This window comes from Nannospalax galili, unplaced genomic scaffold, assembly GCF_000622305.1.
Source record: "Nannospalax galili isolate Female #2095 unplaced genomic scaffold, S.galili_v1.0 scaffold1252, whole genome shotgun sequence".
In the NCBI taxonomy this organism is placed as follows: domain Eukaryota; kingdom Metazoa; phylum Chordata; class Mammalia; order Rodentia; family Spalacidae; genus Nannospalax; species Nannospalax galili.
The window spans coordinates 560656-578566 of NW_008330482.1; the positions used below are offsets into that span (position 1 = coordinate 560656).

The following is a 17911-nucleotide window of genomic DNA, read 5'->3' on the forward strand; positions in this document are numbered from 1 at the left end:
GAATCTACCTAAGCAGCTGCTGTCACAGCCCACTCACTCCTTCCTGCCCAGACCAGGGGCCACCCTAGGCACTGTCTTGTATACAACAGCAACCTTCAAGTGTATTCAAAGACTAAGTGACCATCTGAAACATGTATGAGTCATCTGCTTCCTTTTTCCTTTTCCTTTTGGTGCTGGGGAGCCTCTAGAGCCTTAATGCATGCTAAACATGTACTCTGTCATTATCTATACTCCCACTCCTGACTGGCCACTTTCTTCCCACTTAGTCATGATGACCGTTTTCAGATCCTACTTCTAGAACTCATGCAAATAAAGTCTGAAGAGACTATAAAAGAAAAAGCCAGGTTGGAGAGATGGCTCAGTGGTTAAGAGCACTGGCTGCTCTTGCAGAGGACCCGGGTTCTATTCCCAGCACCCACATAGCAGCTAACAACCATCTGTAACTCCAGTTCCAGGGGAATCCAAAGGCCTCTTCTGACCTTCATGGGTATTGCACGACATGGATGCACTTACATGCACACAGGCAATATACTCCTATGCAAAAAAGAAAAAAGGAAGGAAGGAAGGAAGGAAGGAAGGAAGGAAGGAAGGAAGGAAGGAAGGGAGGCAAGTTAACCTTTGCCTCCCTCTGTCCAAGCTTAAGCACTGCCAGTCTGCTAGCAACCAGCCTCAGGTGGCTATTTATATTAATCAAGATTAGTGAAGGCAAGGCCTTTAATCCTAGCATTCAGAAGGCAGACAGTGGCGGATCTCTATGAGATAGAGGCCAGCCTGGTCTACACAGCCAAAAGGATTAGTGAAACAACTTAATTCTATACACATACTAGCTGCATTTCAAGTGTTAACTAGCCACCTGACTGGTGTCTACCATCCTAAGCAATGCAGACACAGATGCTGCCATCATCCAGAAACTTCTACAGATAGGACTGTTTCAGCTACTGACATTACAAAAGTAAAGGTAACTAACCCAGGAAGAAGGCACTATGTATGGGAAGTTGAGGTGGCAGGGCCACAGCTAAGCATGAAGGCATCTGCATGAGCCACAGAGTCAGTGAGAAGAGGAAGACAGATTGAAACAGGGTTACCGCTTAGCTTCTGTGTTCTACCTACTGCTTTATTTCCATCTTGTGGTCCAAGTGATGAGCGTTGGGATTTCTCTGGGCCAGAGAAGCATGAAAGCCAATTTCCTTGTGATTAAAAGAGAGGGGTGAGAAACAAGGGGGAAGGTACTGGTTAAAATATATATATCGGTAAAAAGCTTTTCCAGTTCTGGAAATAAAAATCTCAAAGTGCTTCTGGAGACTAAGATTTTCCTCTCATGACTTTTTCATCCATGATGGCTGCCAAACCCTGTTCAGAGGTTCAGCACTGTCTATGCTGAGAGACTGCACCACCCTGAGGAGATGGCACTGAATGGTCATTCCTATCTCTATTGTAGGTAAAAGCAGCTGGCATTGTGAAACTAATATAACTAGGTCCCAAAAGCTGACCAGTTGACTTCAGAAGATTCTTGTGTCAAGGAATTCCAAATGCCTTATGGTCTGGTATCTTCATCCACGTAAAAAGATAGCGAAGGTCAGAGAGGCCAAGTCCTTTGCCAAAGAGATAGATGCAGAGCTCAGATCTCTAGGATCCCAGGCCAGCCAACTTCCCACTGAGCTGCACTCAGGGCCTCACTACTTGAAGTGGCTTCCATGATGGCCTGAGAAGCTACACCTCAACCTTGTGCTTTCTTCATGATCACATCAAGCACTTCTGCCACCACCTTGATCTGAACATTAAGTCTCTGCTGTACCTTATGAATATACACAGGGAAAACTCTCAGACAACTTCTTGATAGCACAATAGGGAGGGCGCCCCAGAATGCTGGTGCTGAGACTTTCAAAAAAGAAAAGCTGTGGTGGGAGAAAAAGTATTAAAGACAATAAAAGACAAATACTTTCACAGCTAACTCCAGTCTAATCATATTAGGAAAAGATGCCCCCAAATTGCAAGCATGGCAGCCAGGCAACATTCTAATATTCCCCCAATAAGGACAGAAGTCCAGGAGGTTTCATCAAGTCTGGTGAGCTGGGTGGAGGCAGGTGGAGGGTAGGTGAGATATGTTTGAAGGCCCCACCTTGGCCCCTCCTTTCTATGTATAGCACCATTGTGACTCCTCAGCCTCACAGGTGGTATGTGGCCACTATTCTCTAAGATTTGGGGTATAGCAGAATCAGATCTGGGTTTGAGTTGTCATCTTGCCCCTTGTGAGCTGGGTATCAGTGAGTTCTACAGCTCTGCCCTCGTTTGATGAAGCTGCTGTGAAGATGGCCTCCCCATGTCAAAACAGTAGCAGCAGTTCCATGGCATAAACCTCTGCTGGACCAACAACAAAGGATCTTTGTCTTTAAACACACATGCACAAGGAAGAGAAAATTAAGGATAACACGGCATTAAGCCTGCCATAAGACATTTCATTGCAGGCAGTCTTGTTAAGTTTAATTAATCCTTAACACTAGCTGTTACAAGTTAGTCTTATTTAGTTTTGATTGTTTAACCCAATCACCACCAATGCCCATTCTTGTATAGTCTGGTACACACTGTGGAAAGCAGAGGGAGCAGAAGGCAGGCCAGACATGAAACTTCTGATTTTCTAGAGCAAAGGTAACCAAATCCTCCTAACACAAGACAGGCTTGGCATGGAGGAAAATGTGACATTAATTGTCCAGTGCCAGCATTCCCTGAGTCTGTAGATACCTGGTATGGACATAAATAATATTTTAATGCTGCAATTGGGCAATTTAACTCTCCATACTAAGTATCTTGTCAATATTGACGCTGAATTTCATGGAATATCTGAAATTAAAAATGTCTTTTCTTTTCATCTCTTTCTTTAATTTTTTTTTAATTTAGTGTATGTGAGCACACGTGTGCCACAGTGCACGTGTGGAGGTCAGAGTACGACTTTTAGGAGTCAGTTCTCTCCCTCTGCAATGGGTTCCAGGGACTGAACTCAGGATGTCAGCCTTGCACAGCAAGTACCATTACCCACTGAGCCATCTTGCCAGCCCTGCCTTGTCTCTTTCTTACTTGCTCACTGATCTCTACTCGGATATTTACTCACCTTCTTGGATTAATTTAACTTACTGACGTATTCTTCTTGGAAAAATTAACAGATGATTTTCTTACTTATTCCAGCTTAACTAAATTTGTTTTTCTTCAATGATAATATATAACTGCTTTGTAAAAGTGGATATAAATTTTTTGTGAAGGAATTACCTCAATAATCTTTACAATATCACGTGGGCCTATGATTTCAGGATCAAACTTCACGTGGGCTTTGCTGGTGGCGAGGGCCACAGAAGCATAAGTAATGCCATTCGTCCTGGTGAGCTTGGACTCTATGTTGTGAACACAGGAAGCGCAGGTCATCCCTGTGATCTGCAAGACAGGAAGATGAAAAGCCCATAAGCCCAGGCCTGAGAGGAGCCTTTCAAAGGTACCTCAGGGGACTTAGGGACAGGAAGCCACCTGCCCCCTCCACAGTGCCTTCCTTCCCAAGGCTCTGGACTCCTACTCCTAGACCCATGTGCAAGATTCTGTCCATAACAGTCCCCCAGTGGCTTCAGTGGCTTTTCCCCAATTCTAGTACATTCAATGGCAACCACTAAGCCAGTGGCCACAGACCAAGGTTTGGCTTTCGGCTCTCTGAAGGATGGGCTTTTGGAAATCACTCTGCATTGCGTTTTCTCCCTAGCAACACTGCAGGAATCATTGTGTATCAAGTATACAGATATGCACATTTGCAAAACCCTCTGAACTGAAAGTCTACAATTCCAAGTGTTACTGGGGTCTAGTCTGCCGTGTCTATTAGGATCCTCCACTCCAGTGCCCTGCTGGCTCCAATGGAGAAAATGTCAATGCCACATTCTCAAGAGGCGAACGGGTTTAGAAAATGTCTGGTGGAAGGGGTAGAATGTGAGGTGAACTCCCTTCCAGTTCTCTGACTCCAAATGGTTCTCTCTTTGGGCATTTATTCCATAATTCTGCTGTCAACTTGGAAATGGAGTTCTAGGCACATCATCCTGGTGCTCATCACCCCTCAGTGGCTTTGCATCAACTACTGGCTTAGCAACACTTTTCAGCTGAGTGCTCAAGAGGATGTTAACAGAAAATGGTAAGGGGAACAGAGGGAAAGGCTAAAGGCAGGGTAGTACACAGTGTTCAGGCAGCCAGCAGCAGCCAGGCCTGGCAGGGCACAGGATATGCAAGAAAGAGAAGGGGAGTCTGAAGCACTGGCGGCTCTTGAGCATTCAGCTGGAAAGTGTTGCTAAGCTAGCAGGTGATACAAAGCCACTTTGGGTGGTTGCGGGGTGAGCACCAGGACAATATACCTAGAACTACACTTCCAAGTTGACAGCAGAATTACAGACTAAATGCCCAAAGAGAGATCCATTTGGAATTAGGAGACTAGAAGGGAGTTCACCTGCTACCAGAACACTTTCAACTCAGCATGGTACCCAAGAATAAGACAAGACAAGAGAGGACCATCAGGCAGCAGGAGCTCACCTGCTGGTAGTGCTGACTGCACCAACAAATTTAACAAATTTACCAATATTTCAATGGAGTTATAAGCTCTCTTTCATTTTTGCAACAATAACAATACTTTTATTACACTCTTGCAAAATGCCTGGCTCTATCTTAGTTACTACACTGTTCTCACCAGTCCTGGGAAGGAGGCCTGGAAACTGCAGGCTTGACAGCCTTAGTAACTTGTGCAAAGTTTTGCACCAGGGAGGAGCAGAGCTGAAGCCCCATACCAAGAGAGTTTGGCTCGAGGATCTGCTCTGAGCCACTGTGTTCTGCACTGTGAGGCAAGTGTTTGGAGACTAGTTTAATGAAAGTCTTCGCAGCAACAGGGCAAGAATTGAAGCTGGCTCCTATGGCCCCTCTGCCATACCATGTTGTGTGTCCTGTGCCCTTGAAAAAGGGTTTGAAGTGTGATGAGCCACTGCTGGAATATGGATGACACAAATCAGATGGCCACTCTTCTGACAGAATGTGCACCACTACGCCCAGCCCGATTAAGATGTACTATATGAAATGCATAAAAATTCAATTAAAAAAAGCCAGGCGTAGTGGTGCATGCCTTTAATCCCAGCACTTGGGAGGCAGAGGCAGGCAGATCTCTGTGAGTTCAAGGGCAGCCTGGTCTACATAGTGAGTTCCAGGCCAGCGGGGGCTACAGGGAGACTCTATCTCAAAAAGACCAAAAAAAAAAAAAAAATCAATAAAAAATATATATTGAAAAAAGAACACTGCAATGAAGCATACTGTTTAAAAGAATGTTTCCACTGTTTCCAAGTCTTTCACATGTGTATGTTTGCATTGTGTGTGTGTGTGTGTGTGTGTGTGTGTGTGTGTGTGTAGGCCACGGATTGATGTCAGGTGTTTTCCTCGATTGATCTCCATTTTGCTTACTGAAGCTGAGTCTCTAATTGAATCCGGAGCTTGACCATTCAGCTAGTCTGGCTAACCACAGAGATCTCAGCTCTATTTCCTGAGATTACAGGCAGGCCACCATGCCCCTCCAGCTATTTGATGTTGGGGATCTGAACTCAGGTCCTCATGCCTGCATGGCAAGTGCAGTATTATTCACTGAGCCAGTTCCCCAGCTCTCCAACTGTCTCTTGATTGAGGTTTTCTATGCAGTAATTGCAGTGAGGCCAAGGTATTTACATGCAGACCTAGAGGTTAGGTCCGCATGGGGTTCCTCCCCTGATTTGTGATGCCAGCTCTAGCCAGTAAGTATTAACTCTGTCCCTCGGCACACAGAGAGCCCCCAGAACCAGAGCAAAGGGTAAGCTCTACTGAGAATACCACTTATCAGGAGCTTAATGTGCCTCACGTCTGCACTTTCTTCAAACATTGACTTAACACTAATGGCAGTGACCAAACAAGGAAGCAAAGGATCCACTTACCTCAGTAAAATGGTATTACTCAATTCTTTGGGGGTTTCTTCTACATTTCCCTTTGTTTACACACATTTTGTACAAATGTGCTTTTGAACAGCGTATACAGCAAATACAAAATACCTATTGTTTTCAATGACTTGTTGACCTGCAGCTATAATAGTAGACAGAAAAACCACTGTGGGACAACCACTGCTTAATGAATCCACCTCTTATTGCTCTGTGACACTTGGGTCACTCAACATCTAGGTACTGATGTACCTAAAAGTGCTTGAGAGCTTTGTGCTTTGTTTCATTCAGGGTCTCATGCATACTAGGCTCCAGTCCTTGATACATCATTGAATGGAGCTCACTACTCCAAGGACTCAGTTGTCTGTCTAGAGATACCTGTAGGTACCTGAGCCTCTCTTTAGACTTAGTGACCAGGCCACGTTGTTTTTCCAGTTTACCATTCTTAACACAGTCGACCATTTGTGCCTCCTCTCATCCAAACTCTTATGTCTCACCATCTATCCCTCTTGACTCTAAATGTATCTAGTGGGAAGGCCTCCTCTGTCTCTTTGACACACCTGATTTTCCTTCACAAACTGAACAGGTCAAACAAAACAAAGTATATCTCCTAGCAACAAATGGGTCTATCCAAGATGGATGAAATTTACTGGTCATAAGGACAGCCCCTGTCAGAAACATCCCTAACACCATCCGCAGCCTGCACCCTCTAGGGGACAACAAGTGTACTTACAATTAGTTCAATGTCACCTTCAGAGCCTGCGTTGTCCTCCACGACTGTTGCTTCAAAGCCCAGGTCCTGGATGAGCTGAGCTATTCTGGGCGGCTGGATGACCTCTGGATTATACTTGACCTCTGCCTTTCCCGACATCAAGGCAACCAACACAGAAACAATACCTGAAACCATCAGGTCATAGCTGTGATCTCTGGGCAAGGCAGCTGAGTAATGTTAATATGGATTAACAGAGAAAACTGTCTCACTAAGAAGTGTCTAGCGCACTGGCTCTTGAAGTTGGCTATGTATGAGCATCACTTGGGAAGCCACAACCAACCTCGATGCCTGGATCCTAACTCAGATTGGGCAGTTTAGTATCTCCCAGGGTAGGTGCCAGATGTCATTTCTTAAAAGCTTTTCAAGTGATTCTACTTTACAGTCCAGTTAGACAGCCACTATTCTAGAACAATGCTTCTCAAACACTAATAGGCATATGAGCCATCTGAGGACCTGGTTAGGTGAGAGATTCTGATTCAGTTGATCTAAGGTTCCACATGTCTACCCAACCCTTGAAGATGTCAAGACATTGGAAGGCCCATGTTGCATGTACTTCAAAACAAAGGATGCAGTTGCAGTGATCAACCACCGTTATAGAAAGGGCATACTTTCTTTCTAGACACTGACAAACAAAGGAAAAATTAAGAAATTTCCAAAAATTATTTTACCTCTAGTTTCTAATGACTTTCAAAAGTGAAAAAAAAAAAAAAAACCCTGCAGACAATCTGGCTAATACTATTGTGTTAGTTTAAGTCACATTCAAGTAAATGAAAATGATATGCTTTAGAAAATATACCCTAAGAGATAAAAATGAGAAGTAAGGTGCAGAAACATAAGCATTATGAGATATATTAATTTCATGATCAGTCAGTCCATGGATAGTAAATATGCCAGCGCTTCAAAGATGTTCTGGTGGGCAAATGGTGATGTTGATACTACCAGGCACTTGGCTAAGTACTTTGCATGTGACTTCTTTTAATCCTTAAAATAACCCTAGATATAAACTGTAACACACCTCAGTTTAGAACAGTGATCCTGGAGCTCCAGAGCTTTAAAGCATGGTGAATGAGAGGCTGGGAAAAATCTGATATCCTAACTTAAGGTTGATGAAGGGTCAGGGAATCAGAGCAGAAAGTCTCATGAAATCACTAGGAAGGGGAGTTTACTCTAGTGGTGAGGGTAGGATCAGGATCAAAGCATTTCCAAACAAAAACAGACAGGATTTTTATTGCAGTTTCAGGTTTAAGAAGCTCTACTGAAAATGTGGTCAGCATATCCACACAAATTTATAGGTTATGGGGACAATAGGATAGGATATTTGAAAGTAGAAATTCTTACTAAGTGCATGCTAGTTATTCATTTTATAGAATAGTGTTGATAGAATGGAGGGATATGGAATAATACTAGGAAAAGCTAAGTGAGTAATTTTTCCATAGACTGTACCATGACCTTTTGATTTTCACTTACTCAGAGATACACTTTATCTTAAACTAAATGCTTCTTCAAGGACAGAATACCAGTTTCACAAGGACAAACATCTACACTAGCATGTGATGAGCTTGCTGCCAGATTGTCAATGGAGACTCCACACGCAGCAGTCCCAAGTTCAACATTGGCTGCAGACCTCTTACCAGCATCTTTCTGAAGATTCCTTTCTATGTTAGACACACAGGATGCACAGGTCATGCCTTTGATCTGTAAAAAGCACTTCTGTGGTGCTGCTGTTCCCATGGATGGTGGAGTATCTGACGAGTAGCCAGGATCATGGTTTGGGGGGAGCCATCTCGTGTGGGTAGCCATTTCTGGCACAGATACTTGGGTATCACCCTTAGTTTGTGGCACAGGATTCTCAGTGCTGAGGTTTCTGACATGGTTGGTGGAGACATTTTCTATAATAAAATATGAGACATAATTAGAAGACCAAAAGTAAACTTGCTTTTCAAAACCACAGTTCAAGCCTGACAATATTCAGAGTAAAGTTTCTGGAGAGGTGATATGGGGCTGGAGTCTCATGGAGTGGCACACAATTACAGACCCATGAAAACATGCTAGCGCTTCAAGGACTGTTGTGAATAAATAAACGGTGGTGACAGTAAAAGGAACAATGCAGTAACCACCAGACACTCTGCTAAGCACTTCATGTGAGACTTCTTTTTGTTCTTAAAACAATCCTATATGGTAAATACAATTATCTCATTTTATAGATGAAGAAATGACCTACAAGAGATTAATGTGTCTCATGTGAATCTACATTTTAAAAAAAATATATGATGTGAAAGCCTGGCATGGTGGTACACCTCTATAATCCCAAGCCTTCAGAGGTGGAGGCAGGAGAATCAGGAGTTCAAGGTCATCCCTGGCTACATACTGAGTTGGAGGAAAGCCTGTGCTACATGAGAACCTGCTCAAACTTCTCAGAAAAACAAAAACCAGCAAGACATGAAAGTAAAGAGTATCTGAGAAGGGAAGAGGAACAGTGGGGTACAGGGGGTAAAAGTGTTGAGGAAAGGCAAATAAGATCAAAGTATACAACACACTTAAATGAAAATAGCATGAAATCCATCATTTTATACAATGAATATATGATCATTAAAATGTAAAAAAAAATAAAGTTCTCAAATGTTTCAAAAAAAAGCTGGGTGTGGTGGCGCACACCTTTAACCTCAGCACTCAGGAGGCAGAAGCAGGCAGGCAGATTTCTCTGAGTTCAAGGCCAGCCTGGTCTCCATAGTGAATCCAGGCTAGCTGTGACTACAGGGAAACCCTGTCTCAAGAAAAGACCAAAAAAAAAAAAAAAAAGAAAAGAAAAGAAAAAAGAAAAAGAGGAGTCTCTTAGTAATGGAGCACACTGCAAAAAGGGCCTCTTTAACTCCTGTTTAACACCTGTACCTTTGACCAATACCTCATTCTTGTTAGCAGAGGTATGTCCCTCCCCACAAGAATTACACCTTAGTAAGTTGTTTGCCTTTTTCTTGTTTGTTCAGTTCTCTATATTCTAAATATGACACCTTTGTCAGTTACATGGATTGCAAATATCTCCTTCCAGCTGTGTTTGTGTTTTTACCCTTCTAATGAAGTCTTTGGTAAACAAATTTCTTAAATTAATAAGCTCCAGTATGCCAATCTTTATTAAAAAATACTTCTTTTAATAGAGTCTACCTCAACTTGGCAAAAATATTCATACCATTTTCTTCTAGAAGCTCTAGAGTGTGTGGGGAGAGGGGTATATGTGTATATGCATGTGGGTATATGGGTGCACATGTATGTGTGGGTGCACATGCATGTGGAGGACAGAGGTTAACATCGGGGGCCTTCTTTGATCTTTCTCCACTTTATTTACTGAAGCAGAATCTCTCACTGGGCCTAGAGCTCGCTGATCTAGCTAGTCTGTCTAGCCAGCCTGCTCCGGGGATCTACTGTCTCTATAATGCTGGGATTACAGGTGGGCTTTGAGATTTTATCTGGGTGCTGGGGAATCCGAACTCCAGTCCTCATACTTGTGCAGTATTCACTTTTCCTTCTAAGCCAACTTCCTAGTCCCTCTAGAAGTTTTAATAAACCTTCATATTCAAGTCTATAATACACTTCAAATATTTCTTATATGGAGTATAAGGTAATGGTCAAAGTTAATTTTTTCTCAGTTATGATCCTCCTCCAAAGTCTGAAAAGACAACCACCTTTTCCCCAGGGTTCCAGTGACATGAACTGGAAGATCACACATGAATGGACTTGTCTCTAGGCTCCATTATGTCTCCTGATCTTTTCTGTCTGTCCATGTGCCAGTACCCTGTTGTCTTTTTCCTTTTCTTTTCTCAAAAATCTGAAGAGTAAGTGCCTTTCTGGTCTTAAAAGATGTTGAATTAGTTTCCTATTGATACTATAACAAATTGCCAAAAATTAAGTGGCTTAAAGTATTATTTTATAGCATTAAAGTCAGAAATGTCAAACAACACTATAATCAAGGTATCAGCAGGGCTTGTGCTTCAAGAGGCTCTATAAGAGAATCTGAGCTGGGCATGGTGGTGCATGCCTTTAATCCCAGCATTTGGGAGGCAGAGGCAGGCAGATCTCTGTGAGTTCAAGGCCAGCCTGGTGTACATACTGAGTTCCAGGACAGCTGGGGCTACAGGGAGACCCTGTCTCAAAAAGACCAAAAAAGAAAAATAATATTTTATTTTTAATTATGTATATGTGTGTGTCTGAGAATCTGTTTGTTCCTAGTTCCCAGCCCCATTCCTCTACCTTCAAAGTTAACAATCCTAAATCTCTATTTGTCACATCAATCTAGCCCAGTTAAATAAGGTTCCCACTTTCAATGACTAGACATGACTGGGCACACTTGCATAATGCAGAATCCCTCTACCTCAAGAACCATTCCTTTCATCACATGTATAAGATTATTTGGTTCTTTAATGTTGTACACTCACAGGTTCCAGGGACTGAAGTATGGACACCGTGGGGACCATTATTTCTACCACATATACACATACCTAGGCAATACCATTCAGACTAATATATAACGTACATACATACATACATACATACATACATACATATGGAGTACCATCCAAACTAATATATAACATACATACATACACACCTAGGCAATACCATCCAGACTAATACATAAAAATCTTCGTCACCCCAGAAAGGCACACTATTCTGATAATGCAAGATACCTTTAAGAGTATGTAGAAACAGTAATTATATGATTTAACGACAACCTGTCATTTTTCTAAAGCTACAAGTGCAAAACAAAGGACAGGATTGGCAGCAATCTCTATTGACATCAGCCTATGGCGTCTCAGTTTTTCTTTTGGACAAATCTCACACATGAAAATTGTTGGTCATTTTTTGCTAACCAGTAAACTTCTACTCATTTTAGGATATGATAGCCCCTCAGCACATGAGACACTCACCAGCACAGTGATAGTTTATCCTAAATTAAAACTACTTAGTAAAATATGGTATGCTCAGTTAAATTTCAATTTCAGATAAGTGGCAACCTCTTTAGTGTAAGTATAGTCAATGCTCATATATTTATACTAAAGAAATCATTCATGGTTATCTGAAATTCAAATTCAACTGGGTGCCTGTATTTTTATTTGTGAAATCTCACACCCAAGGTACCTCTCGGGCTAAATAGGTATAATTCTCATAGTTCTAACCAATATAAATTACTTCTTTTCTTCTTAGGTTTGCTCTGTCAAATACAGTCACCTTTAATCTGTATTTCAATAGTTGTTTCCATTTTGCTGCCAATAACTTGATTGTACTGTTGAAGAGTAAACCTTACACAAAACAGCATATGCTGAGCTGCTTCTGTATTTCTTACCTTTGGAGTACAAAACGTACTATGCTATTGTGCTTTCTTTATTGCTTCTGTTTAAACACACACACAACTTTTTCCTAGGGTGCAGAGAAGGTAGCGGAAAAAAAAAACAAAAAAACCAAAAAACCTCGTTGGTACAAAGGACAAAGAATGTGGCCACTAGGCTCCACGACTTACTGGCTCCTGGTGTGTACAGAGGGGAGACAGGAAAGTATCACAATCAGACACAGTTTATGTCAGTGGTCAGAGGAAACCGGATATGGGAAACCAAAGTCCAGAGACTCTAGGTACTGCTAGGGGCTTTGCCTGGGTGCCGTAAGTAGCTCTGAGTGCTGGATCACACACTTACCCCAGCTGAAAGGCTCTGCAGTACTACATTCTAGCCCAGTCTATACATCTGGGAAGTACACTGTTAAAACATCACCACCCACAAAGCTGTCCCTCACCAAATATGCCCCCCCAAGCCTAAAGACCCCACTCAGTAGACTAAGATAGGAGGATCAGGATTGCTTAAGCCCAAGGAGTTTGACAGTAGCCTGGGCAACAAGGCGAGACCCTGTCTCAACAGAAAGTAAGCAACCCTCCTTCCTCATCCTAGGCCTCCCTGTCCCTACCTGTGCTGAGGCCTCTGATGGACTGCCCCTAGCTAACCCTGATAGAGGCTTCTCACCTTTGATTCCATTGCCTCTCAAGCTATTTTAAGAGGCTGCCCTCTTCTTTAGTCACCATGTGGTGACGCTTCTTTGTGCCCTTCCCACTTCAGGCTCCCTCTCTTCTCACTGCCTGGTCATGTCCTCATGCAGAGCTCCTTTACTCAAATCTACATTCCCCAGCCCCACACAGTCCTCCAGCAGCTGGGAAGAACTCATTCTGGGCTCTGCTTCTCCTCCAAAGCCCTCCCCCATCACACACAGAGCCAGCCCTGACCCCAAGTCTGGTAGCTCTGACCTCTGACCTGTTGTACTGAGCGGAGAAGCAGCCTGTTGTCCTCTCACTCAGGCCACCCTGCACTCCTCTTCAGCTTCCCTGAAGCACCAAGGCCACTGTCTAGGCAGATTCCAGCTCTCTTGGGCCTTCCTTCCCCACCTCAAACTCTCTCACATACCCTCCTGGAAAAATTATGGCCTGGACTCACAAAGGACGGGAAGTAGTTTAATGCTTCCTCTGCTTTCTAATAACAAAGAAAGCACTGAAATGATCTTTCTCATGCAGCAGTCCCACAGCTAGCCCAGGCCCTGGCCACATGATATGCAGAGGGGTTCAAATGATGCTATATTATAGGGCACCCAAGTGGAAGGAGTGAAAGAAAAAGCTAGTCAGAACTGGGAAGAAGCAGGGGTGTCTGCCACTTAGGAAATTCTGCCTGATGGACCATCTCAGAATGGGACCCCCTGCTTTGTAACCCTGTCATACCCACCCTTCTGTAAGGGCTGTGTGAGCTATCAGAAGAAGCCAGAGACAATCACTGTAACCTCCCTCCACAACTCCCACTTTGAACACCATATCCTTCAGTTGCTAAGACTAAGGTTCTGAGGTTTTGTTTGTTTCTAGTTTTGTTTTTGTTTGGTTTTTGAGATGGAGGCTCATGTAGCCCTTGGTTAGGCCTGACCTTGCCATGTAGTTGAGGATGACCTTGTCTCCTGATCTACCTACTGCTACCCACAAGCCCTATGATTACAGGTGAGGACCACAATGCCTGGCATGTTGTTTTTGAGACAGGGCTTTGTATATAGCCCAGACTGGCTTTGGGCTTGTAGCAGTCCTGATTCAGCTTCTTAAGTGCTGGTATTATTATTTTGCTTTGCATAGTACAGAAAGCTTCAAAGAAATAATCATTACTTTGGGACAAGAAGGGTCTCCTAGTCCTACAAGCACTGGTTTTTAGAACATACTCAGAATTTTCTCTAGAAAAGAAGCCCAAATCCCAAGAGTTTAGCATTTAAGTATCAGCTATACGAAAGGCAGCACTTGGAAATTCCATTTCCTCTAAACTGTTAGTAACAGATGGGCAACTTATCAACCCATGAGGGAGGCAGTATGCAGGACCCACCTATCTAACCACTCATGTCCTGTTTAAAGGCATCAAGAAATGACCCCAGACACGCTTCAAACATAGCAATGACATACCAGGAATCACTGATGCCTCAAATCCCATGTCTTCTAGAGCTGCTTGGAGTTCCTCTGGGTTAACTACAGAGGGATCATAAAGAATTGTTCCAATCCCTTCTGCCAAAGAGACGAATATCTGCTGGACACCTTTCCGCTGGGACATCATGCCTTCGATAGACTGGACACAGGATGCACAGGTCATGCCAGCGATGGCGAGTACCACACTACTGCACGGGCCCTGCTCCTGGTATCTCTGGGGAAAGCCAGGGGACTGAAAACCAGAAGGCCCACTCTCAAGGCCACTCCCCTCTGCTCCATCAGAAAAAGAAACCTTATAGTGCCCAGGTGGTAGTGCCTCGATGGCCCTCTGCAGGGACAAGGGGCTGACACGAGAAGGGTTATACTGTATTTGGGCAGTTTTGTTCTCCAAGGACACATGAATATCTTGAACCCCTGGGATCTGGCCTATATTTCCTTCAATATTCAAAACACAAGATTTACAGTGGATCCCATCTATTCTCAGTTGGAGGGTGGCCATGTGGCTCTCTTGGTGCTCCAAGGTCTCAGAGTTATTGGAATTCTGGTTAGTAAAGGCTGCTGGTTGCTTTAGGTTAGTGCTTTCTAATCGGCCAATATCGATTGGGCCCAGGCTTAAGGGAGTTGTTTTGTTCTTGATGATAGCTTCAAATCCCATGTCACTGATGTGGTCCCTAAGGTCCTCGGGTTGAATGAGGTAAGGTTGGTAAGTGATGACTGCCTCTTGATTGCTGAGGGAGACTTTGACTCTCACAATCCCTTGTAGTTTCCGAATCTTGCCTTCAATGGAGCTGACACAGGACTGGCAGGTCATGCCATCCACCCGAAGCTTGACCACTGCCTCCTGGGCTGGGGAGGACCTGGAAGGCCAGGAAGCAGCCTTTCCTTCTGTGATGCTGGCTTCAAAGCCCATGTCCCGAATCTGGTGGCAAATCTGCTGCAGGTTCACGACCAATGGCAGGTATTCTACAGTTGCACTGCCTTGTTCCAGTGAAACCTTAATGTTCATGATGCCTTTCAAACTAGAGATCCTGTCCTCGATGGACTTGACACATGACTGGCAAGTCATGCCCCGAATGCTGACCATATTGGTAGTTGCTGGAGAGGAGCATGTGCTGTCCAGACCCCCTTCATAGCCAACATTGTCAAAGGCAAAACTCTGCTTCATTGCTTGTTCCCAGGGGCGTGCAGGCAAAGTAAGTTTAGACAAGATCTAAAAGGGAAAGAAATAACAATTTCATTCTTAAAAATAGGTATTTTCTATATTACCCCAGTTTCCTTGACACTGAGAAAACAGAAGGCAATGCTACTTCTATCAAAACATCTCAAGGGTATAAGAATATAAAATACAGAAAAAGAAAACTAAAGACAACATTTATAAAATCATTAGGCTGGAGCTGGCAAGATGGTGCAGGGGATAAGAGCACTTGCTGCCAATCTGACTACCCACGTTTCATCCCTGTGATCCACATGGTTGGAGAGAACCAACTTCCACGAGTTGTCCTCTGACCTCCACATGTGCAACATGGTATGCGTGTGTGTGTGTGTGCGTACCCACACAAATAAATATGTAATAACAATATATAAGATGATCAGGATCATGTGGGTTCCCTTCAGTTCTGACACTGTGATTCTGAACCTTTCTATGTTACCATCCCAGCAGTATCTGACAGATATAGAAGGTTTCTACAGGTGAGAAGAACACGATGAAGTTTTCTATTGGCCTGTGGCACAGGCAGAGGGCCTTCGTGCCCTGGCTGTTATCGAGCCCTGCAGAATTCATCAGTTTAAACTTTGGACTGCCTGCTGAAATGCAAACCCCAGAATAGGCAATATCTTAACTCTGTATATCCTAAAGTCTGACTTTCTTAGCAAAGGTTAGCTGTGCTTAATCACCTTGGGTGCTGGCTGCAAATATATACCTGTGAGGCCCAGAAGCACTGGAATGTGCAGTGGAACAGATGGCTGTGAGGAAAGGAGTGGAGGTGCTGAGGCTTAGGTGGAGGGCTCAGCCAGACAAGAAAAAGCACAGAGAACAGGAAGTTGGTTTAACAAAGAACTTCCCAGTTCTGCCCCTGGTTCAGTCACTGCCCTGGGTGTTCAAGAGCGTTGATATGTCCCCTAATGTAATTAAATGAACCTATCTCATTTATTCTGAGGTGCTGGTGATCAAACCTAGAGCTTCACACATGCTGAACACATGCTACACTCCTGAGTACACCCCAGTTCTGGACCTAATTTCTTATTCCACCACAATACAAGCACTATCTCCTGATTTCTACATATAATGTAGTCTCATTTATTCCACTAACAAAACAGTCCTTTTACAAGTTCCCAAGTTTACAAGTTTAAAGTTTCTCTGTGTGTGTGTGTGTGTGTGTGTGTGTGTGTGTGTGTGTGTGTGTGCCATATCATGCATGTAGAGATCAGAGGACAAGTTTTAGGAATAGGTTCTTTTCTTCTATCATGTGGGTCCTAGGGACTGAACTCAGGTCCTCAGTCTTGGCAGCAAGCACTGCTAACCTCTAAGCCAGCTGATAACTTCTTAATTGGGTAGTTTTTACAGCACTAGCTTACAGAGTTTTTATAGCAATAGTTTTATAGCACTTTACATGCTTTAGAAGTGTGGGAACAAATAATATAGATAATTCCTGATTTTTTTTAAAGCATGTTTATTCAGATACAGCCCTACTTCTCAGATAAATGTCAATTACATGGATTCATCTCCATTATTTCCTCATATAAAACACAGATCTTTCCAACTTGGGCTTTTGAGTGCCATTACAGAAAGGTCTGAATAACTGGGGCTAGAGAGATGGCTCAGCGGTTAAGAACACTGGCTCTTCTTGCAGAGGACATGGGTTTGAATCCCAGCACCCACACAGCAGCTAACAACTGTCCGTAACTCCAGTTCCAGGGGATCTGACAGCCTCTTCTGTCCTCTGTGGGCATTACATGACATGGATGCACTTACATACATGCAGGCAATACACTCATACACACAAAAATAATAATTTTTTTTAAAAAAAGGTCTGAATAACTTTTTTGCGGGGGGGTCTTTTTGAGAGAAGGTCTCCCTGTAGCCCCAGCTGGTCTGGAACTCACTATGTAGGACAGGCTGGCCTTGAACTCAATGAGATCTGCCTACCTCTGCCTGGGAATAAAGGTGTGTGCCACCATGCCCAGCAGATCTGAATAACTTTTAAAATGCAAGCTATAAATATTCCTTTGTACAACCACAAAGAAAAACTATAAACTAGGTTGAGGTTAATAAATTAAAAGATCTCTGTTTTTAATTAGAATATATTCATTATATAAAATAATGAGTTTTGATATAAAAAAGAATTTTAAAAAATATTCACTATAGTATTTTCAGAGGCCAGAGAAAAAGAAAATAAATGACATAGGATACAGCAACTCAGAAGTTTTCTGAATTCAATAAATATACTGAAATTGTGGTTTAAGCATGGAATATATAAAAATGGCATTGAATAACCATAATGAAGGACAACTGGCCACTTTAGAAATGTATTTAGGAAAAAATGGAACTTATATATCACTTCAGAAAGATAAATATTGATATGCCAAAATGTAAATTAATAAGGGACTAGAGGTATAGCTCTCTTGGTGATAAAGCATTTATTTGCCTTGCATGCACAAGGCTCTGGGTTCAATCCTCAGGATCAAAATAATAATAAT

The 17911-nt window shown here is 43.0% G+C and overlaps 1 protein-coding gene across 2 annotated transcripts in view; it reads right to left on the reverse strand.

The window, feature by feature from the left end:
• Atp7b (ATPase copper transporting beta) overlaps positions 1-17911 on the reverse strand; it is a 67658-nt gene that overhangs the window by 25072 nt on the left and 24675 nt on the right. For both annotated transcript variants that reach the window (XM_008847356.3, XM_029570561.1), the window contains exons 2-6: positions 14195-15425; positions 8367-8624; positions 6697-6860; positions 3262-3423; positions 1111-1187 (exon numbers count right to left, since the gene is read on the reverse strand). In XM_008847356.3, coding sequence (XP_008845578.1) covers positions 1111-1187; positions 3262-3423; positions 6697-6860; positions 8367-8624; positions 14195-15425 — 1892 coding nt within the window. The remainder of the gene's footprint in view (positions 1-1110; positions 1188-3261; positions 3424-6696; positions 6861-8366; positions 8625-14194; positions 15426-17911) is intronic.